Source organism: Perognathus longimembris, chromosome 2 (assembly GCF_023159225.1).
Source record: "Perognathus longimembris pacificus isolate PPM17 chromosome 2, ASM2315922v1, whole genome shotgun sequence".
Lineage (NCBI taxonomy): Eukaryota > Metazoa > Chordata > Mammalia > Rodentia > Heteromyidae > Perognathus > Perognathus longimembris.
This window is the reverse complement of record NC_063162.1, coordinates 153788868-153807070: the sequence shown is the minus strand read 5'-3', so window position 1 is coordinate 153807070 and position 18203 is coordinate 153788868. Positions and strand designations below refer to the sequence as shown.

Genomic DNA, 18203 nt, shown 5'->3' with positions numbered 1-18203 from the left:
CCTGGACAGGGCTCTGCACCTCTCTTTTCTTGGCAAACGAGAAGCCATTTGGATGCTTTTAAAATACCGTGGCAGGCGTGAGGCTTCCAGGCTCCGTTCGTGATGACGGAGCGTTCCAACGTAGAGGAGTTGTGGAAAATGCTTTTCTCCTCTCTTTGAAACCCCAATTGCTGGTGCTCCCGTTGGGAAAGGGATCTCCCGAGGAGACAGAGGTGAGCGGTTGCCCTGGGTGCAGTGACCCTTGTGGGCCTGAATCATGAGGTCAGCATCCTGGCAGGGGGGCGAGGGGACCCCAGACACCCCACTTAGCACAGGGGGTCCTCCGCACACCATGGTGCAGCCAGGAGAGCTCCAGCTTGCTCCTTGGGATTTTTTTTTTAAAGCAACAAACTTGGACAAAGTCCTCTGGGTTATCCCCCCTCCCCTCCTCCCCCCCCCATCCCACGCACCCCATGCGTTGGGAAGGTTGGAGCCTGCTACAGCAGCCGATCTCTGAGCAGCCCCGTCCAGCTGGAGCAGTGGCCAGGGCCCTCTGGTGGGAGTCAGGCTCTGGGGCCGGCGTCAGCCAGCGCCCACGGTCGGGAATCACTTAGCTAACTACGCCGCTGGCTCCTTGTGATCGCACCTGTGGGCCATTGAGTCTTACGGAGATGACAATTGTCATGTAGATGCAGCCCATCAGGCTGAGAGTCTTTTTTTTTAATTTTATTTTATTGTCAAAGTGAAGTGCAGAGAGGTTAGTTTCCTCCGTAGTGCAGTGAGTCGGTTTCTTATCCACCTTGTTACCTCCTCCCTCATTTTTCCCCCGCCTCCCCCCTCCCCATCTCCCTCTCCCCCCACGGGTTGTACAGTTGGTGTACACCGTGAAGTTTTGTGTTTCTGTTGCATCGGTTTGTCTTTTTGAGTCTTGACTCTGTTTGTCGAGGAGGAATTGTCCCAGCTCACAGGTACTTATTGGACTTAGCCTGGATCTTGCCTATACCACAGGATACTTTGCCTTTCCCTAATGAAGTGGCTGGAAGGTTCCGGTGAGGGCTCTGCCCAGACTCAAGAAACTCTGTTTGCGCTGGGTGCTTCCCCCCAAAGCCGGTGTGGCCAAAAGACCGGTGACTACGACAGCGCCCCTGAGCTTGCAGCTCTGTCGGTTGACTCGAGACCTCCATCTGGTTAACACCAGCACGGGCTCTGTGTCCTGTGAGTCTCCCTTCCACATGTTTATCATCTTAACCAGGAACCTTTACTTCCCGTGTTGATAATGCCGTTTGCTTGCTGCCAGGATTATAAATGGAAGAATTTTTCAGAATGCAATTAGGCCAGTGTCTGGGTTTCTCTCGGAGCATGCTCATCGAGTTTATCTAGAGTTATCGATGATCTCCGCTCAAGCACAGTTCAGTTTTGAACTGAGGCCTGAGTAGCCCTCACAGGAAGTGAGGGAGGCAATGGGGTCACCACCCTCCCTGGTGGGTGGGTCCCATGGGCTGTGCGGCCCCAGGTGGGCGGGAATGCTGATGTCCCTGCTGTCTCCAGTACAATGAAAGGTAGACATCCTTCCTCGGAAGGTCATATATGCTGCAGTCTAGGACAGAGACCAACAGAGCCTAGCCTTCGTGCTATTCATTTCTAAACAGCGAACCCGAGGGCCCCCCCGTGCGAGGAGGGTCCGTGCGCGGCCTGCCCACCTTGGGGTGTTGGGACTCCCCCGGTCCTCCCCTGTCCAGGCAGCCTGTGGACCAGAGCGCCAGGCTCTGGTTCCTGGAGTGAGGAGGCCCCAGCAGGGTCGGCTGCAGACCCCTCCCTTCCCCGGGGGGGTGGGGGCAGCAGGGGTCTGCTCCCCACAAGGGCAGCAGGCAGGATGAAGAGACCCAGGTGGAACTGCTGACTGGGCTCCGGGCAGGGCTTCTCTGCCAAGGCCTCCGGGCCCACATCTCATTGAGCATGGAGCTCAGCCAGGTAGCTATGAGCACTGGGGTCAGGTGGACGTGAGCCCTGGGGTCAGGTGGACATGGGCACTGGGGTCAGGTGGACGTGAGCCCTGGGGTCAGGTGGCCATGGGCGCTGGGGTCAGGTGGACGTGAGCCCTGGGGTCAGGTGGACGTGAGCGCTGGGGTCAGGTGGACATGGGCCCTGGGGTCAGGTGGACGTGAGTGCTGGGGTCAGGTGGACATGGACACTGGGGTCAGGTGGACATGGGCACTGGGGTCAGGTGGACATGAGCCCTGGGGTCAGGTGGACATGGGCCCTGGGGTCAGGTGGACATGGGCACTGGGGTCAGGTGGACATGAGCCCTGGGGTCAGGTGGACATGGGCACTGGGGTCAGGAAGACATGAGCCCTGGGGTCAGGTGGACATGGGCCCTGGGGTCAGGTGGACATGAGCCCTGGGGTCAGGTGGACATGGGCACTGGGGTCAGGAGGACATGAGCCCTGGGGTCAGATGGACATGGGCACTGGGGGTCAGGTGGACGTGAGCCCTGGGGGTCAGGCCCTGGCATTTCTGTTGTCCAGCAGTGCTGAGCACCTGCAGGCTGGAAGTTGGAAGAACCAGCGTGGCCCCTTCAGCTCTGCACTCCTGCACCGTCTCTGGCTTCTAGCTCCCAGCAGCACTCTCCTGCTCGGCCAGGCATCTCCTGCCTGTCTCTGTCTCTTTAGAGAAGCTTTGCAGGCCCTGAGCCTCCCTCCTGAGCTAGCTGCCTGCAGACTCAGGAGGGTGCAGACTCCTGACTCCAGTGACGCCTCCTCGGCAGGCGGAGGCCGGGGGGCTCTGGCGGAGGCCGGGGGGCCCTGGCGGAGGCTGGGGGGCACTGGCGGAGGCCGGGGGGCCCTGGCGGAGGCCGGGGGGCACTGGCAGGGTCAGGCTTTCAAGGCTTCTCTGGGTCAGCTCTCCAGGTTGTTGGCTGTGAGGTGGGGGACGATTTCTGCCAAGTCTTTGTCGCAGCTTCCCTCCCCTTGGGAAAGGATAAAGAATTTTAGGAACCCCCTGCGTTGCCCCCAAGAAGGCCCATGAAGAACACCAGCCCACAGCTGTGTGCAGAGCCTACCAGACACGGTGCCATCTTCCTGCGCCTCCAACCTCCCAACACGCATGGCTTGAGTGCCTCGCATAGTATGTAAATACAAGTGCACACACATGCACACACATGTGCACACACACTCGTTGACTGCTCCAGTACTTTAAGTCTTTTTTTTTTTTACTTGTTTGTTTTTTTTTGCTGGTCCAGGGACTTGAACTCTGGGTCTGGGCACTGTCTCTGGGCTCCATTTGCTTAAGGTTAGCACTCTACCGCTTTAGCCACTGTGCTACTTCTAGCTTTTTCTGTGAGTAATTGGAGATAAGAGTCTCAGAGACTTCCCTGCTCAGACTGGCTTCGAACCAGGATCCTCAGATCTCTCTGCCCTCCTGAGTAGCTGGGATTACAGGCGTGAGCCACAGTGCCCAGCTACAAGTCTTAATCTGTCAGATTTGCCTGGCCCCTGGGAGTCATCTACTTAACTCGAACTCCCGTGTGTGCGGGGTGGGGAGGGGGGTGGCTCGCTCGTCCTGCTGTGCTTTGCCATTCGCAGCGGAGATGGGCTGCTGTTTTTTGTTTTTTGTTTCGTTTTTAAACAAGCGATCTTTTGGCAAAGAACTCTATGGAGAGGAGGCCACAGAAATGCAATGACGGCTCGTTCTCCATCTTCTCCCCGTTAGAGACCTCCCAGGCCCACAGTTGGCCTTGTGTTTTCTTTGGCTCGGCTTTCCCCCACGTGTCGCCTTCAGAGGACCTTGTTCATGCTCATCAGTTGCTCTGCCCACCACAGGGGCTCTGGAGGACAGCCCTAGGGTGGGGCACACCTGGAAGTCCACGAGCCGGCCCCGCGTGTTTCTCGGTCTCGGGGCCACGTGTGGCTAAGATGGCGGCGCCTCACAACAACGCGCAGCTGCTGCAAGTGTCTTTGGTGATAACCTGGAGGCGGTTCTGTGGGCGGTGACCCCTGGCTCTTCCGCCCTTGATGGACAGCTCATCCCTCCCCTTCCTGCCGATCTTAGGCCTGATTGGCTCTTCCGCCCTTGATGGACAGCTCACCCCGCCCCTTCCTGCCGATCTTAGGCCTGATTGGCTCTTCCGCCCTTGATGGACAGCTCACCCCGCCCCTTCCTGCCGATCTCAGGCCTGATTGGCTCCTGTGCCTTATATTAGTGGCACGTACTTCCCCAGTACACGAGATCTTGTGCCGACTCCACTCCCAGGCTGTCTGACTGTCCTCGGGTGAGGGAGGGCTGGGTGCGGGCGGCCTGCCGACCCTTCCCTCTTCTTGGCCCACCCCAGTGGGGGCGTGCCTTCCCCGTCTCTCCCTCGGGTCGGGAGAGTGCGGGGGGCTAGAGACCCTGACACCCTAGAAGGATGCTACACTAGTGAGCCCAGAGAAGGGAGTTAGGACCGAGAGAGAGAGAGAGAGAGAGAGAGAGGGAGAGCTGTGCAGACGAGGAACTCCCCACGTGGCATCCCTAGGCTACGTGGCTCCTGTGGGCTTTGGGGGGACAGGGACAGCTGAGGGGTGGGGAGGGGGTGTGGAAGGCATCAGCCACTGCCCTGGGGGGAGCAGCCTTCGATTCACACCTGGCCACGTGGCTACCCCCGAAGCCCCCAGAGTGGCGGGGAAGGAGACAGGAACCGGGCAGCCCTCCAGCGTGGGTTTCTGTGAAGGCGTCCCCTGCTCTGTTGGGGCGCAGGTGCCCCCACGAATGTCTCTGTCCGCCGGCATTGAAGTCTCAAGCTGCAGTGACATGTTCGCAGGAAGAAGGCCAAAGCTCGTCCGTCACGGCTGCTGGATGCTTCCAGACTGCCTCAGGTCAGGCAGGGACAGGAGCTTTGGGTTAAACCTGGCAGGTGGCGCCCAGGACCAGGGTTGGAGCAGCCAGGGTCCTGGGACCCCCTCCCGGTATGGACTGGACATGGTGGAAGTTGTTTGGGGAGAGAAAAACCAGAACATGGTTCTCCCCCCACCCCGACCCCTCTCCAGCCTGCAGATCTGTTTATGTACTTCGGTATCCTGGCCTTCCGTGTGGCTTATATTCTCCTGAGAGGGGCGGTGGGGAGATACGTCTGTCCGCTGCCTGTCACATTATTCTAGAATGTTCCATCCGACCACGGAATAGGACAGAGAAACCCCTTTCAGGAATCTACGGTGTGCAAGCACGTGCGTGTTCAAGAGTGTGCATGTAGGTGCCTGTCTGCACACGCACGTTAGGGCCGGGGCGTCACTCAACACTGACCGCCTCCCGCTTGCCCCCCCCAGGAGCTGTGTCGCCGGCGCATGGCCGCCCGGCCCCCGGACCGCCCCGAGGGCCCGCCCACCTCCCGCATCAGCAGCGTCTCCTCCCAGCTCAGCGATGGGCCCCTGCCCAGCCCGACGGCACGCAGCAGCACCTCGTCCTGGTCTGAGGAGCCGGTCCAGTCCACCATGGACATCTCCACCGGCCACATGGTTCTGGTAAGGGCCGCGCCGTGCCGCGGGCCACGGTCCCGACGGGGCCGCGCGGGCTCCTCCCCCAAGGGCCCCCCCCCCCCGCCAGCGCGGCCCCCTCCCCCGCAGCCCCCCCTCCCCCCGCACCGTCTCCTCCGTGACCCGACAACTCAGATGGACGGGCCATGGGTTCCCAGCCCTTCCCCGTGTTCAAACTTGTGGCCTCGTGGGGTGAGATCTGCCCCCCGTGTCGCTGCGTGGGTGGTGCGGCCTGGTGGCCTCGTGGGGTGAGATCCGCTCTTCCCCCCCCGTTCCGCGAGCGCCAGCTCTGCGCGCGCCTTTCCGTCCCGTCCGTTGGCTACTGAGCGGCGCGGTCTGTGCCCGGGCGCCGGGCCGGCACGCCGGCGCCCAGTCCCCAGCGAGCTGGTCCGCATGGTCCGCGTGGGCCGCGTGCCCCCTCGTGGGGCCTGAGGCTCGTCTCTCTGCGCGTCGGGGGAAGGGTCGCCGCTGCGTGCGCTCGCCGTCGAAGGCCGGGCCCCGGCGCGCACGCGGCCGTGGCTCCTGGACCACCTCCCAGCCCCGTCCTCTCCGTGACGGCCGCGCCTGGCCTTGTGGGCGCATCCTCCGTGGCCGGGTTCTGCAGTGAGCACACACCCCCCCCCCCGGCCACGCCGGACTGGCCACACCCCGGCCTCTCCGTGGGCAGCGACTGGCAGGGGGGGGCAGCACGCTTGCGGGCAGCGTTTCCTACCTGCGTGGGACCCGCGTGTTGTTACAGACTTACCACCCTGTTCATCACAGCGCAGAGGCTGGCGCGAGACTACAAACACCCAGGCGGTGACACAGAGGCGGGGGCCAGGCCCAGAGGCCGCAGGCCGGACCAGGGCCTGGCTGACCACCGGAGCTCATCACCGGTCCTGCGGTGTGGGGGGGGGGGGGACTCCCCGGGCCGCTGAGGACGCGGGGGGGGGCGTGGGGGGCGGGGGGGGCTGGGGGGGCCGCAGCCCGCCTCCTAGAGAGCTGGATGCAGGGTGGAGCGAGAGTCGAGAGGCCTGGCCTTCAGTCCCCGCCCTACCGCCCCACTTCCTCCTCCACTGGGCCCCGGACGCGGCTCCACAAATGCCCTCCCTGCTGATGTGTGCGAGTGGACCGGAAGTCCTGGGACGGGCTGCTCGCGGGGCCCACGTGGCGCGCGTGTGCTCCGTTCCTCCTGCGGCACGGTCTGCGATGTCTCCCTGGGGTTGCAGGGTGTGCCCGGAGGCCCGGGGCTGCAGGGTGCGCCCGGAGGCCTGTTTTGGGGGTAGCCCAGGGCTCCGGGCAGTTGGCAGCTCCCGGCTGGTTCGCCCTGGCCCGGCCCGGCTGGGCGAGGCCTGCCGGTGTCGGCCCCCGAGGAAGCGCGCGGAAACAAACGGACCCGGTCACGGCGGCTGCACGGGAGGCAGTTCCGAGGTGACCGGCCAGCCTGCCCCCCGCCTGTGTTCATCAGACGGCTAGCGGGACGTCGTGGAACCGCACGGGGAGGCCCCGGGCCACGCGAGGAATCGTGCAAGGTCCGGACAAAGCCACGGGCCCCGTCCGAAGCATCCCGCAGCTCCGCCAGCCCCTGGGCAAACGTGACTCTCTAGCGTGAGCGTCTGAAGAGGCGGAGCATAAGGCTGTATGTCTTTACATCCCCACACCAGCGCGAGCACGCTCGCAAAGCCGGGGGGAGGCTGCCACGTGGTCGGAAAAGCCACCCCTGGGCCCCGTCCTGCCCTGCCCCACTGCGTCACGCTCCAGGCCCGGATGCAACCCTGGAGGCAGGCGGGACGCCAGAGCCCTGCGCCTCCCCGGCTCCTAGGGGGTGCGGTGACGGGGCACATGGAGGGGAAGCAATACTCCAGGGGCACCGAGGGCCCCTCTCACTCCTGTGAAGGAGGCAGGTGTCCCGGGGGGAGGAGGAGGAGCAGGAGCAAGCGAAGGCGGTCCCCGCAGGCAACAGGTTGAGGCCCGGGCTATCTCAGCAGAGGCGGTGCTCCGGGGAACGACGGAGAGATCAAGGTGTCCCCAGCTCTAGTCTGGGTTTGTTTGCTGTTGTGTTTCGCCTTCATTTTCTTAGAAAGTCCCTTCTGGAAAAAAAAATACTTTGTTTTTCTTAAAACGGGCCTACGAATGAGGTTCTGTGTGTCGTGTGGATGGATGCACTCAGCGCGCACAGAACGGGCCTGCTCTTCCTCCGTCCTCCCCTTCCCGGAGGACCGGTCTACGCTGAAGGGAAGACGGAACCAGCCTAGTGTGCACCATCCGAGAACGGATAAAGAAAATGTGGTGTATGTCATGACGGAGTATTACTCAGCCATGACAAAGGATGAGGTCCTGTCATTTTCGGCGGAATGGATAGAACTGAGTGACATTACATGGCGTGAAGTAAACTGGACCAAGACAAGTGTGACATGGCCTCTCCTAGGTGGAGGAAAGTACCTTGCTTTTCCACTCAAGGCTAGCACTTTATGCGTTGAGTCACAGCTCCACTTCTGGTTTTCTGGTGGTTCATTGGAGATCAGAGTCCTACAGATGTTCCTGCCCAGGCTGGCTTTGAACTGCGAGCCTCAGGTCTCAGCCTCCTGAGTCACTAGGATTACCAGCCCGAGCCACCGGCGCCTGGCTAGGAAAATGCCTTTTAAGAAGTTTCCTGAACACTGTCCAACTTTCTTAAAAGTCTGACTCCCGTGTGCCGAGCCACAGATGTCACACCAGGCGTGTGTGAAGGAATGAATGTAAGTCAGCCTCTACACGTTAATCGCCATGCAGTTTGCAATAGCGCGCGCGCACACACACACACACACACACACGATGGAGTATTACTGAGCCACAAACAACAAAAATCATACCGCTGGCCGATAAATGGAGGGGAATACAGGTCATCCTGTTAAGGGAAATAAGACAGATTCAAAAAGAAGTGTGATTCCGTATTTCTTTTGATGGCACTCAAGAGAAGAGGACCTGATCCTCAAGGCGAATGGTTCAGAGAAGGTTCCAGCGCCTCGGGCCGGGCCCCGGATGCCATCTTGTGGAGAGGGAGTGGAGGCCCAGGCTGCTGGCTCCCGGGTACTTGAGGAGGGAGGGGGATCGCAAGCGGGGGTGGGGGGGCCAAGGAGAGGGGAAGCCCTTCGCGGCGTTGTCACGAAACCTAACGTATCCCCGAGGCAGAGCGCCGTGTCCCGGTTCAGAGTGCTGAAAACAAAGTGACACCGGGGGAGAGCAGCTCGGTAGAGCCGTCTTGGAAGTGCGTGTGTTGTGAAGCGCACGTCGGGGGGGCGGGGGGCCACGTCTTCCTTCCCGAGCGCGCCGCGGCGGCCTTCCGTCGGGAGGGAAGGCGCCTTGGAGTCTGCTTTCCGGAGGGTCGGTCCTGCAGGAGAAGAGGAGAGGGGGTGGCGATGGCGGAATACCCGCCGTCCCTGTGAGAGCGGAGCCACGCGCTGGCCGAGCCTCGTGGGAGGCAGGCTGACGGGGGAACGCATCTGGTCGAGGCAAGCCGCCTGCCCACGTGGTCACGCGTCACCTTTCGCCCTCCTCGCCGCACAGCCTGAGACCCTAGGTCCTCAGGGGCACATGCTGTGTAGGATGACAAATGTCATGCTTGCCGCCAAAACGTGCGGCAGTGGTCAGGGCCACCCGCCACGCAGAGGCCCAGGCCTTGGAGTGCGCACGTAGAGCCAGCAGAGCACGGGCCAGGCCTCCTCCGGGGGGAGCGGAGCACCTTGTCAGAGACCCTTCCAGGAGTGTCTTCACCAGACCCCGCTGGGCCACAAAGCCACGGACGCCTGCTGTCCACGGGGCGGGGCCTGTGAGAACCCACGGACGCCTGCTGTCCACGGGGCCTGTGAGAACCCACGGACGCCTGCTGTCCACGGGGCGGGGCCTCTGAGAACCCACGGACGCCTGCTGTCCACGGGGCGGGGCCTGGGCGAACCCACGGGCGCCTGCTGTCCACGGGGCGGGGCCTGTGAGAACCCACGGACGCCTGCTGTCCACGGGGCCTGTGAGAACCCACGGACGCCTGCTGTCCACGGGGCGGGGCCTGTGAGAACCCACGGATGCCTGCTGTCCACGGGGCGGGGCCTCTGAGAACCCACGGACGCCTGCTGTCCACGGGGCGGGGCCTCTGAGAACCCACGGACGCCTGCTGTCCACGGGGCGGGGCCTGTGAGAACCCACGGACGCCTGCTGTCCACGGGGCGGGGCCTGGGTGAACCCACGGAACACCTGTTGTCCCCTTGGTGGGGCCGGTGTGAACACAGCGCCTGCTGGAGATGCCAGGCCTGCACAGACACCAGTGTGCTGGGTGCTAAGCCCGTGTGAGCGTCAGCCGTGTTGTGTCTGGAGAGGCAGCCCCAGCCGTCTCCCAGGGCGGGGTTTCAGGAAGGCAAAGCAGCATCCAGAGGGCCGTCACCATCCAGGGCCCTGTTGTGAGCTGCTGGGTGGGGGACCCGCCGGGTGGGGGAGCCTCCAGGCCTGCCTGGCACCCGCCCTGCTCTTCAGTAGGGGAGGCTTGTCTGCTCAGACACCCTAGCCCTGGGCGGGGGCGGCAGGGTGGGCGGGAGAACTTGGTTTGGGTTCTTCAAATTGTTTTCTTCTTCTTGTTGTCTTAGCATTTTTTTTCCAGTCCTGGGGCTTGAACTCAGGGCCTGAGCACTGTCCCTGGCTTCTCTTTGCTCAAGGCTAGCACTCTGCCACCTGAGCCACAGTGCGACTTCTGGCTTTTTCTACATATGTGGTGCTGGGGAATTGAACCCCAGGCTTCATGCATGCGAGGCAAGCTCTCTACCACTAAGCCACATTCCCAGCCTCTTGTAGTAGAAGAGGAAAACATAGAATCAGTGAAATCCAACATTCATATTCATGCAATGATCCCAAACCCTGGTGCTTCGCAGACCTGTGAATGGAATTTACGGGAGGGAGGCAGGGCCTGGAGGAAGGTTCAAAGTGTCGCTCAGCCGCGGGGAGTCCCCGACTGTCGTGATTAGCACACACCCACCTTCTCCGGGTAGTGGTGGCGAGGGCACTCATGCCATGCCTAGGGTGGACGGGGTGGACCACAACCAAGGCACGGGCTTGGCCTGCCATGACGCCCACACCGCTGACTTGCAGGCGGTGTTCAGAGGTGCGTGCTCTCGTGGTTTGTGTCCATGGGCAAAGCTCATGTTCCGTGTAAAATAAACCTGCTGGGGTTTCATCCACCAGCACGAGTCCAGTGTTCTCGGGGGATTCATCAGCTCTGCATGGGGAGAACTCCGTGAAGGGCTCGCCAGTGTAGCGGGGACAGTGGGGGCCGGGGGTGGAGCCGGGGTCAACTGCACACAGCTCTCTCTGTGTCCCCGTCCTCTCTCTATCTGTGGACCCCGACCTCTCTCTCTGTGTCCCCCGTCCTCTCTCTGTGTCCCCCGTCCTCTCTCTCAGTGTCCCCTGTCCTCTCTGTGTCCCTGTCCTCTCTCTCTGTGTCCCCATCCTCTCTCTGTGTCCCTGTCCTCTCTCTGTGTGTCCCCATCCTCTCTCTGTGTCCCCATCCTCTCTCTGTGTCCCCATCCTCTCTGTGTCCCCTGTCCTCTCTCTGTGTGTCCCTGTCCTCTCTCTCTGTGTCCCCGTCCTCTCTCTGTGTCCCCCGTCCTCTCTGTGTCTCTCTCTGTGTCCCCCGTCCTCTCTCTCTGTGTCCCCATCCTCTCTCTGTGTGTCCCCCGTCCTCTCTCTCTGTGTCCCCCATCTTCTTTCTGTGTCCCCCGTCCTCTTTCTGTGTCCCCGTCCTCTCTGTGTCCCTCATCCTCTCTCCCTGTGTCCCCCGTCCTCTCTGTGTTCCCGTCCTCTCTCTCTGTGTCCCCCGTCCTCTCTCTCTGTGTCCCCCGTCCTCTCTCTCTGTGTCCCCAGTCCTCTCTCTCTGTGTCCCCCGTCCTCTCTCTCGGTGTCCCCCATCCTCTCTCTGTGTCCCCCATCCTCTCTGTGTCCCTGTCCTCTCTCTCTCTGTGTCCCCATCCTCTCTCTCTGTGTCCCCATCTTCTCTCTCTGTGTCCCCCGTCCTCTCTCTGTGTCCCCCATCCTCTCTGTGTCCCTGTCCTCTCTCTCTGTGTCCCCCATCCTCTCTGTGTGTCCCTATCCTCTCTCTCTGTGTCCCCCGTCCTCTCTGTGTCCCCGTCTTCTCTCTGTGTCCCCCGTCCTCTATCTGTGTCCCCCATCCTCTCTGTGTTCCCCGTCCTCTCTCTCTCTGTTCCCCGTCCTCTCGCTCACTGTGTCCCCCATCCTCTCTCTCTGTGTCCCCCGTCCTCTCTCTGTGTCCCCATCCTCTCTCTGTGTCCCCATCCTCTCTCTGTGTCCCCCGTCCTCTCTCTCTGTGTCCCCCGTCCTCTCTCTCTGTGTCCCCTGTCCTCTCTCTGTGTGTCCCCTGTCCTCTCTCTCTCTGTGTCCCCCGTCCTCTCTCTCTGTGTGTCCCCCGTCCTCTCTCTCTGTGTCCCCCGTCCTCTCTCTCTGTGTGTCCCCCGTCCTCTCTCTGTGTGCCCCCGTCCTCTCTCTCTCTGTGTCCCCTGTCCTCTCTCACTGTGTCCCCGTCCTCTCTCCCTGTGTCCCCGTCCTCTCTCTCTGTGTCCCCCGTCCTCTCACTGTGTCCCCCATCCTCTCTCGGTGTCCCCATCCTCTCTCTCTGTGTCCCCCATCCTCTCGCTCACTGTGTCACCCATCTTCTCTCTGTGTCCCCCGTCCTCTCTCTGTGTCCCCTGTCCTCTCTCTGTGTCCCCCGTCCTCTCTCTCTGTGTCCCCCGTCCTCTCTCTCGGTGTCCCTGTCCTCTCTCACTGTGTCCCCGTCCTCTCTCTCTGTGTCCCCCATCCTCTCACTGTGTCCCCCATCCTCTCTCGGTGTCCCCATCCTCTCTCTCTGTGTCCCCATCCTCTCACTCACTGTGTCCCCCATCTTCTCTCTGTGTCCCCCGTCCTCTCTCTGTGTCCCCCGTCCTCTCTCTGTGTCCCCTGTCCTCTCTGTGTCCCCCGTCCTCTCTCTCTCTCTGTGTCCCCCGTCCTCTCTCTCGGTGTCCCTGTCCTCTCTCACTGTTTCCCCGTCCTCTCTCTCTGTGTCCCCTGTCCTCTCTCTCTGTGTCCCCCGTCATCTCTCTCTGTGTGTCCCCCGTCCTCTCTGTGTCCCCGTCCTCTCTGTGTCCCTGTCGTCTCTCTGTGTGTCCCCATCCTCTCTCTGTGTGTGTCCCCGTCCTCTCTCTGTGTCCCCCGTCCTCTCTCTGTGTCCCCCGTCCTCTCTCTCTCTCTGTGTCCCCTGTCCTCTCTCTGTGTCCCCGTCCTCTCTCTCTCTGTGTCCCCCGTCCTCTCTCTCTCTGTGTCCCCTGTCCTCTCTCTGTGTCCCCCGTCCTCTCTCTCTCTGTGTCCCCGTCCTCTCTCTCAGTGTCCCCTGTCCTCTCTCTCTGTGTCCCCTGTCCTCTCTCTCTGTGTCCCCCCGTCCTCTCTCTCTCTATGTCCCCCGTCCTCTCTCTCTGTGTCCCTGTCCTCTCTCTGTGTCCCCTGTCCTCTCTCTCTGTGTCCCCTGTCATCTCTTTCTCTGTGTCCCCCATCTTCTGTGTCCCCGTCCTCTCTGTGTCCCTGTCCTCTCTCTGTGTCCCCCGTCCTCTCTCTGTGTCCCCCGTCCTCTCTCTCTGTGTCCCCCGTCCTCTCTCTCTCTTTGTGTCCCCTGTCCTCTCTCTGTGTCCCCCGTCCTCTCTCTCTCTGTGTGTCCCCCGTCCTCTCTGCTCTTTTCCCTGTGTTGTTTGGTCTGAGCATCTTCCTCTTATTCCTATTGCAGCGAGGTGGGGTTTCTTTCCCCCTCTCTTGCCCTCCATTATCCAGCTTTTATATGTGAGTGTGTACCAAGCGTTAGCCAAGGATCAAATCCCAGTTATTTTTCTTTTGTTACTGTAGAACAGCCTGTTCTCTGGGGCAGACACCACTTCTGTTGAGATCTGTGCTGCGCGAGAGCTTTCCTGTGGTTGGGCTGACTTCAGCCGCTGTGCTCTCATTGTTTTGGAATTTTCTTGCACCTTACTTGGAATAGACTGTGAAATAAAATGGGATGCCTGGAAGCGAGAATTCCTATCAATCCCTGTAATTTTTACAATCTACTTACATTTAAATGTGATTCTCTATTCTATTCTCGCCTCTGATAGGAGTATGTCAGATATTTTCTTTCCCATATCTCTTAAATTGCTTTCATGTTTTCTCTCTTTATCTCCATATCCTGTGTCATCAGGAACTCCTTTAGGTCTGTCTTCTAATATAGAGGTTCTCTCTCCAACAATGTCTACACTATTCAGTCCCCCTTTGTTTTTGTAACTCCAACAACTACATTTGCACTCAGAGTTGCTCTTTGTCCTTCCTGGAACTCGCCTGCTGAGTTGGTTGCGTTGTTTCTTTCCGCTCTAACGCCTCCAATGGCAATCCACCTCCCCATCCTGTTGCTCCCGGCTGCTCCTGGCTCGGGCCAGGTTTGATCCTCCGCTCCGCAGCTCCCGGTGTTTGCTGCTGTGGTCTTGGCGTTTGCTGTTTGGTCCTGCGCTGATCCTCCGCTGCTCACTAGCGGGCCCCACTCTGAATTCCCCGGGGCCCAGGCAGTCCCCACCTCGCAGGATCCACCGGGCTTCTGCTGGAGGCCCCGAGCTGTCGCCAGGCAGGGCCAACTTCCGGTGAGCTCCTTGGCTTGGGGATGTCAGTCACTCAGGTGTGGTTGGTTTGAGCTTCCCCCTTTCGCTGAGCTCGTCCTTACCCCAGGCCCCGGTCCTGTGCAGGGGTCTCCTGTCTGAGCCCCGCTGCGAAGCGGGTTTGTCCCTCGCAGTCTGGCCAGGGCCCTAGTCATAGACTCACCTGCCCCGGCCCCCTCGCGGGCGCTGGAGCGGCTCCGGGACACACGTCTGCGCATGCGTTGTCGCTTCCCTTCCCCATTCTGGATTCCTGGAGGTGCCCCTTCGTTTTATGAATGGCTGACTGAGTCATCTGTCCGACCTTCCCAGAAGCCTCGCGGAAGACGGCGCTCCGGGTTATCTCGCCGGAAGCAGGTTCCGTGCAGATCACACAGCCGAGAGGCAGTACCGGCACGCCGTCCGCGCTCCGGTTCCGGTCGCGCCGACAGCTGCCTCTGAGCACTGCCTTCTCGCTCTGCACGGTTCGGATCTCCCAAAGGCGGCCGTCCACAGCCAGAGGCGGCCAGGCAGTGTCCACACCCAGCCCGGGTCCTGTGTATCTAGGCAAAGCGGTCACCTGAACCCAGGCCCCAACCCCGACATCTGTGGGTGTAAGCTGCAGGGGACACCCCGGACGCCCACAGCCCCGCCCGGCGGGCAGGGGAGGAGGCCCCGGTGCGCGTAGCCGTGGCCCGGGGCGGTCTGTGCCCGTGGTACGTGCCCACGGCGGTGAGGAAGGCAGCTGTTGGGAGGGTAGGCCGGAGACAAAGCTCCGGAAGACACTCGGAGCCCCGCCTCCCCTCCCCTCCTCACCCGGAGGGCGACATCCGCACGCTTCCCGTGGCTCACAAGACAGCGGGGGGCCGAGCTGGAGACAGGCTAGAGATCTATGATGGCCCTTTCAGTCTGTGACGTGAAAAGTGGGTCTGTCTGTCTGTCTGTCTGTCTGAACCCCACCCTGGCTGTGCAAGCACTGTTCCACTTGATCCACGCTGGAGTGCTCCTCGCCTGTTTTTGAGGTGTGGTCTCGCACTCCTCTTGCCCTGGGCAGCCCCACGCCTCCCACCCTCCTCCTCCTCCAGCTCCCGTGCCGTGGGGCCGACAGACACAGGGAACTCGGAACCCAGAGCTCCTGCCTCTGCCTCTCTGTAGCTGGAATCGGACCGCTGGCGCGTGCCACTGCGCCTGGCCTTAGCGATTCCTTTTGACAGATACTCTGTACTTCAGGCCCGCCCCTCGTTTCAAAGCACCTGGTGCAAGAGTGGGCTCTTCCATCTCTTGGCTCTCACGGTCAAGTCCTGAGTCTCAGCGACTGCTTTTCCTCTCGGCGTAGTCCAGGCCCTGCCCCATCCCAGGCGGGTCTGGACGGCTGGCCCCCGGCCCCAGCCCTGGAAGCCACGTGGCGGATGAGTCTACACTGTCTCAGGTCGTGAGTGAGTGCGTGACACCAGTGCCTCTGTTTCCTTTCTAACGTGTTTGCTTCTTGCGCATACGTCTGATGCTAGCTTCAGGAAGGTGAAAATCAAAACGTTCTTTCGATGGACCCTTTCAGGATTTCTCTAAGCGTTTTGAGATGTCATCTTCCAGCATTTTCCCCCTGCCTCTGGGAGACGGAATTCCTGCCTGTGTTACCATTGTGGGCAATCTTCCCTGCGCTCGCTGGAATCCTTTATTCTCCCTAAAAACTTCATCAGAAAACAGTAATGACTGCATCGCAGGCGCAGAATAGAAAAGGCTGTTGCTAAGAAAAGCCTGCTACTTTGTAACCCAAGAGCTGCTCTGCGTTGCCAGGCAACCCCTCCTCACCCCTCTCCAGAAGGTTTCCGTTCCTCCCAACGCGCAGTCGTCATCGCAGAGCGGAAATGCCTCCTCTGGGCTTTCTGCTGCCGGTGGGGGTGGGGGGGGTGGAGACGCGGGGTCCGTGAGGGCATCTGCTCCGGGGATGTGGGCATGGGCACCTGGGCATTGCCACGTTGCAGGTGTCCATCGTGTTAGGGCGAGGTGGGGGACAGTAACTCAAACATGACATGCAGAAGTGCTTCGCAGCTCCAGAGACGGCCCCTCCACCTGCGGTGTGGACAGACCCCTGGGCACCCGCGGTGACAGTGCAGCCCCCCTCCCCACCCCCCCCCCCCGCCGCAGGGCACGGCCGCGTGGCGTGGTCCGAGGGGCCACGTTAGACCATCAGGCGATGGCCAGGGCCTGGCTGTCTCAGCGCCGCATTCTCACGAGTGGGTACTTCCATCTCTCACCCCCCCCCCCCGCCTCTCCTGTTAACTCTTGCGGGTCCAAGGGTGGTGTATAACTCAATTTTGTACATTGATGGGATTTTTAAATAATTCTGGGCATCAAGTACGTTTTCTATGTCAAGGAGATGCGGTCCAGGCTGCAATCAGACTCCTGTTTTCTCGTTTAATAAGGAGCATGCATGGACTCGGATGAATAAGAAAGTATTGTAAAGCAAATGTTTGCAAATAAAGGCTTTTGTATTGTCCACGTAAGCCACCGGGAATGATAGGAATTCTGTGTTGGCCGCAGGACCTCTGTTCTGTACGTCACATTGCAGATTTTCACTCTTCCTTAGCCTCTCAAGACATATTTGCTTTCTTTGTAGCTGCTAACACTGTGTCTGTGTCAAACTATCTGTGGTCAGACTCCAATTATCCACACGCAAGGAGTGGATTCAATTATTGTCACGAAGAGCTCCTTAAGCGGACAAGAAAAGATTTCAAGGACTTAAAGCTGTTTAGAATAACTAAGATTTATCTCTCAGTCATCCATGTAATGTCTTCTAATTTTTTATTGTTTGCTACTCGTCTTTGGAGATACCTATATAACTGGTAGAAATAAGAAACCTAAATAGTAATTATTTGTTCTACAAATAGCTATTTCAGAGATTCAAGCTTCCATGGATAGATATTTGAAACTTTAAAAGGCAGGCATCAGTAGAGATATCATGAAAGTGAATTAAATTTTCTTCAGACTTGTTTTAGGTGAAGTAGCTACCGTCTGGTATTTAAAATCACCACGTTGTCAGTTGTTTTTCTTTTTTTTTTTAAATTCAACTGCCTGTAGAACAAAACTGCAAGAAAACGAGAAGCACACAAAAGATATTTGGAAAAGGCAGGTGGTCTGGATAAATAATGTTCCTTTCATTAACATATTTCCCTTATTAACTGTGTAATTAATTGTACATAGCCAGGGGAAGCGGTGGGAATTGCATTTTGAGATGTATCAAAGCTGACTTAGGCTGCGCACTTCCATACAATTTGCCATTAATGAAGCCCAGGATGGAGGCCTCGAATCTATAATTATTACTTACTATTTGAATGACAAGCAAAGAATTTTATCAGCAGAGCCCTAAATGAAAGGGGATTAGCAGCGAGTGTTGAAATTGTTAATCTTTCTTATGAAAATAATTTTGAATAAAATGTTTCCGCGGAAAGGGAGGCTTGAAGAAAGCATTCGCCGTTAGAACCGCCATCTTTCTCCATACTCCGTGTGAATTTGTCGACACCTGACAGCAGGGTGCAAATGTTTTTTGAAAGTGAATGAATATTTTATAGCGTCCAGAGCTGCCTGTGCCTTCCGTGAATGGATTATGTGATATTCCCACACAGCCTGGCCGGACGGGGCTGCGAGCCAACCAGAAAAGAGAGCTCACGCGAGAATGATCGAAACCAAATAAATACCTCTTGACTTGTTTACTATCACGAAGCCCCGCCTTTACCCCTTTCAGATGGCTCACTCGGTTATAGGTGATACATAAACAGTAAATGGTATTTTTTTAAGGCACGGGTTTCCACACACAGCTGAGGGCAGGCGGTGCAGGTGGGGGGGGGGGGACATGCTCGTGCGCCCGTTCCGGACACACCCGAGGGTCTCCGTCCATGCGGGGGCTCCATGGGGAGAGGCCCCCAGATAAGCGGCTGCCTCTGCCCTTCGTCCACTGGGCACCTACGTGTCCACCCTCCGGGAGGTCCCGGGCCCACCGCGAGTGCTGGCCGGACTCAGTGGTTTCCGTACGCAGCCACCTCTCTGTGACGTGCTGGTGCGCCAGCGCGCGTGTGCTCTCCCGTCT

The 18203-nt window shown here is 59.5% G+C and overlaps 1 protein-coding gene across 1 annotated transcript in view; it reads left to right on the top strand.

Annotated features, from left to right (window-relative positions):
• Nucleotides 1–18203, top strand: part of Ptprn2 (protein tyrosine phosphatase receptor type N2) — a 455648-nt gene that overhangs the window by 392342 nt on the left and 45103 nt on the right. Inside the window, 1 exon segment of the mRNA XM_048337774.1 lies at nucleotides 5277–5471. Coding sequence (XP_048193731.1) covers nucleotides 5277–5471 — 195 coding nt within the window.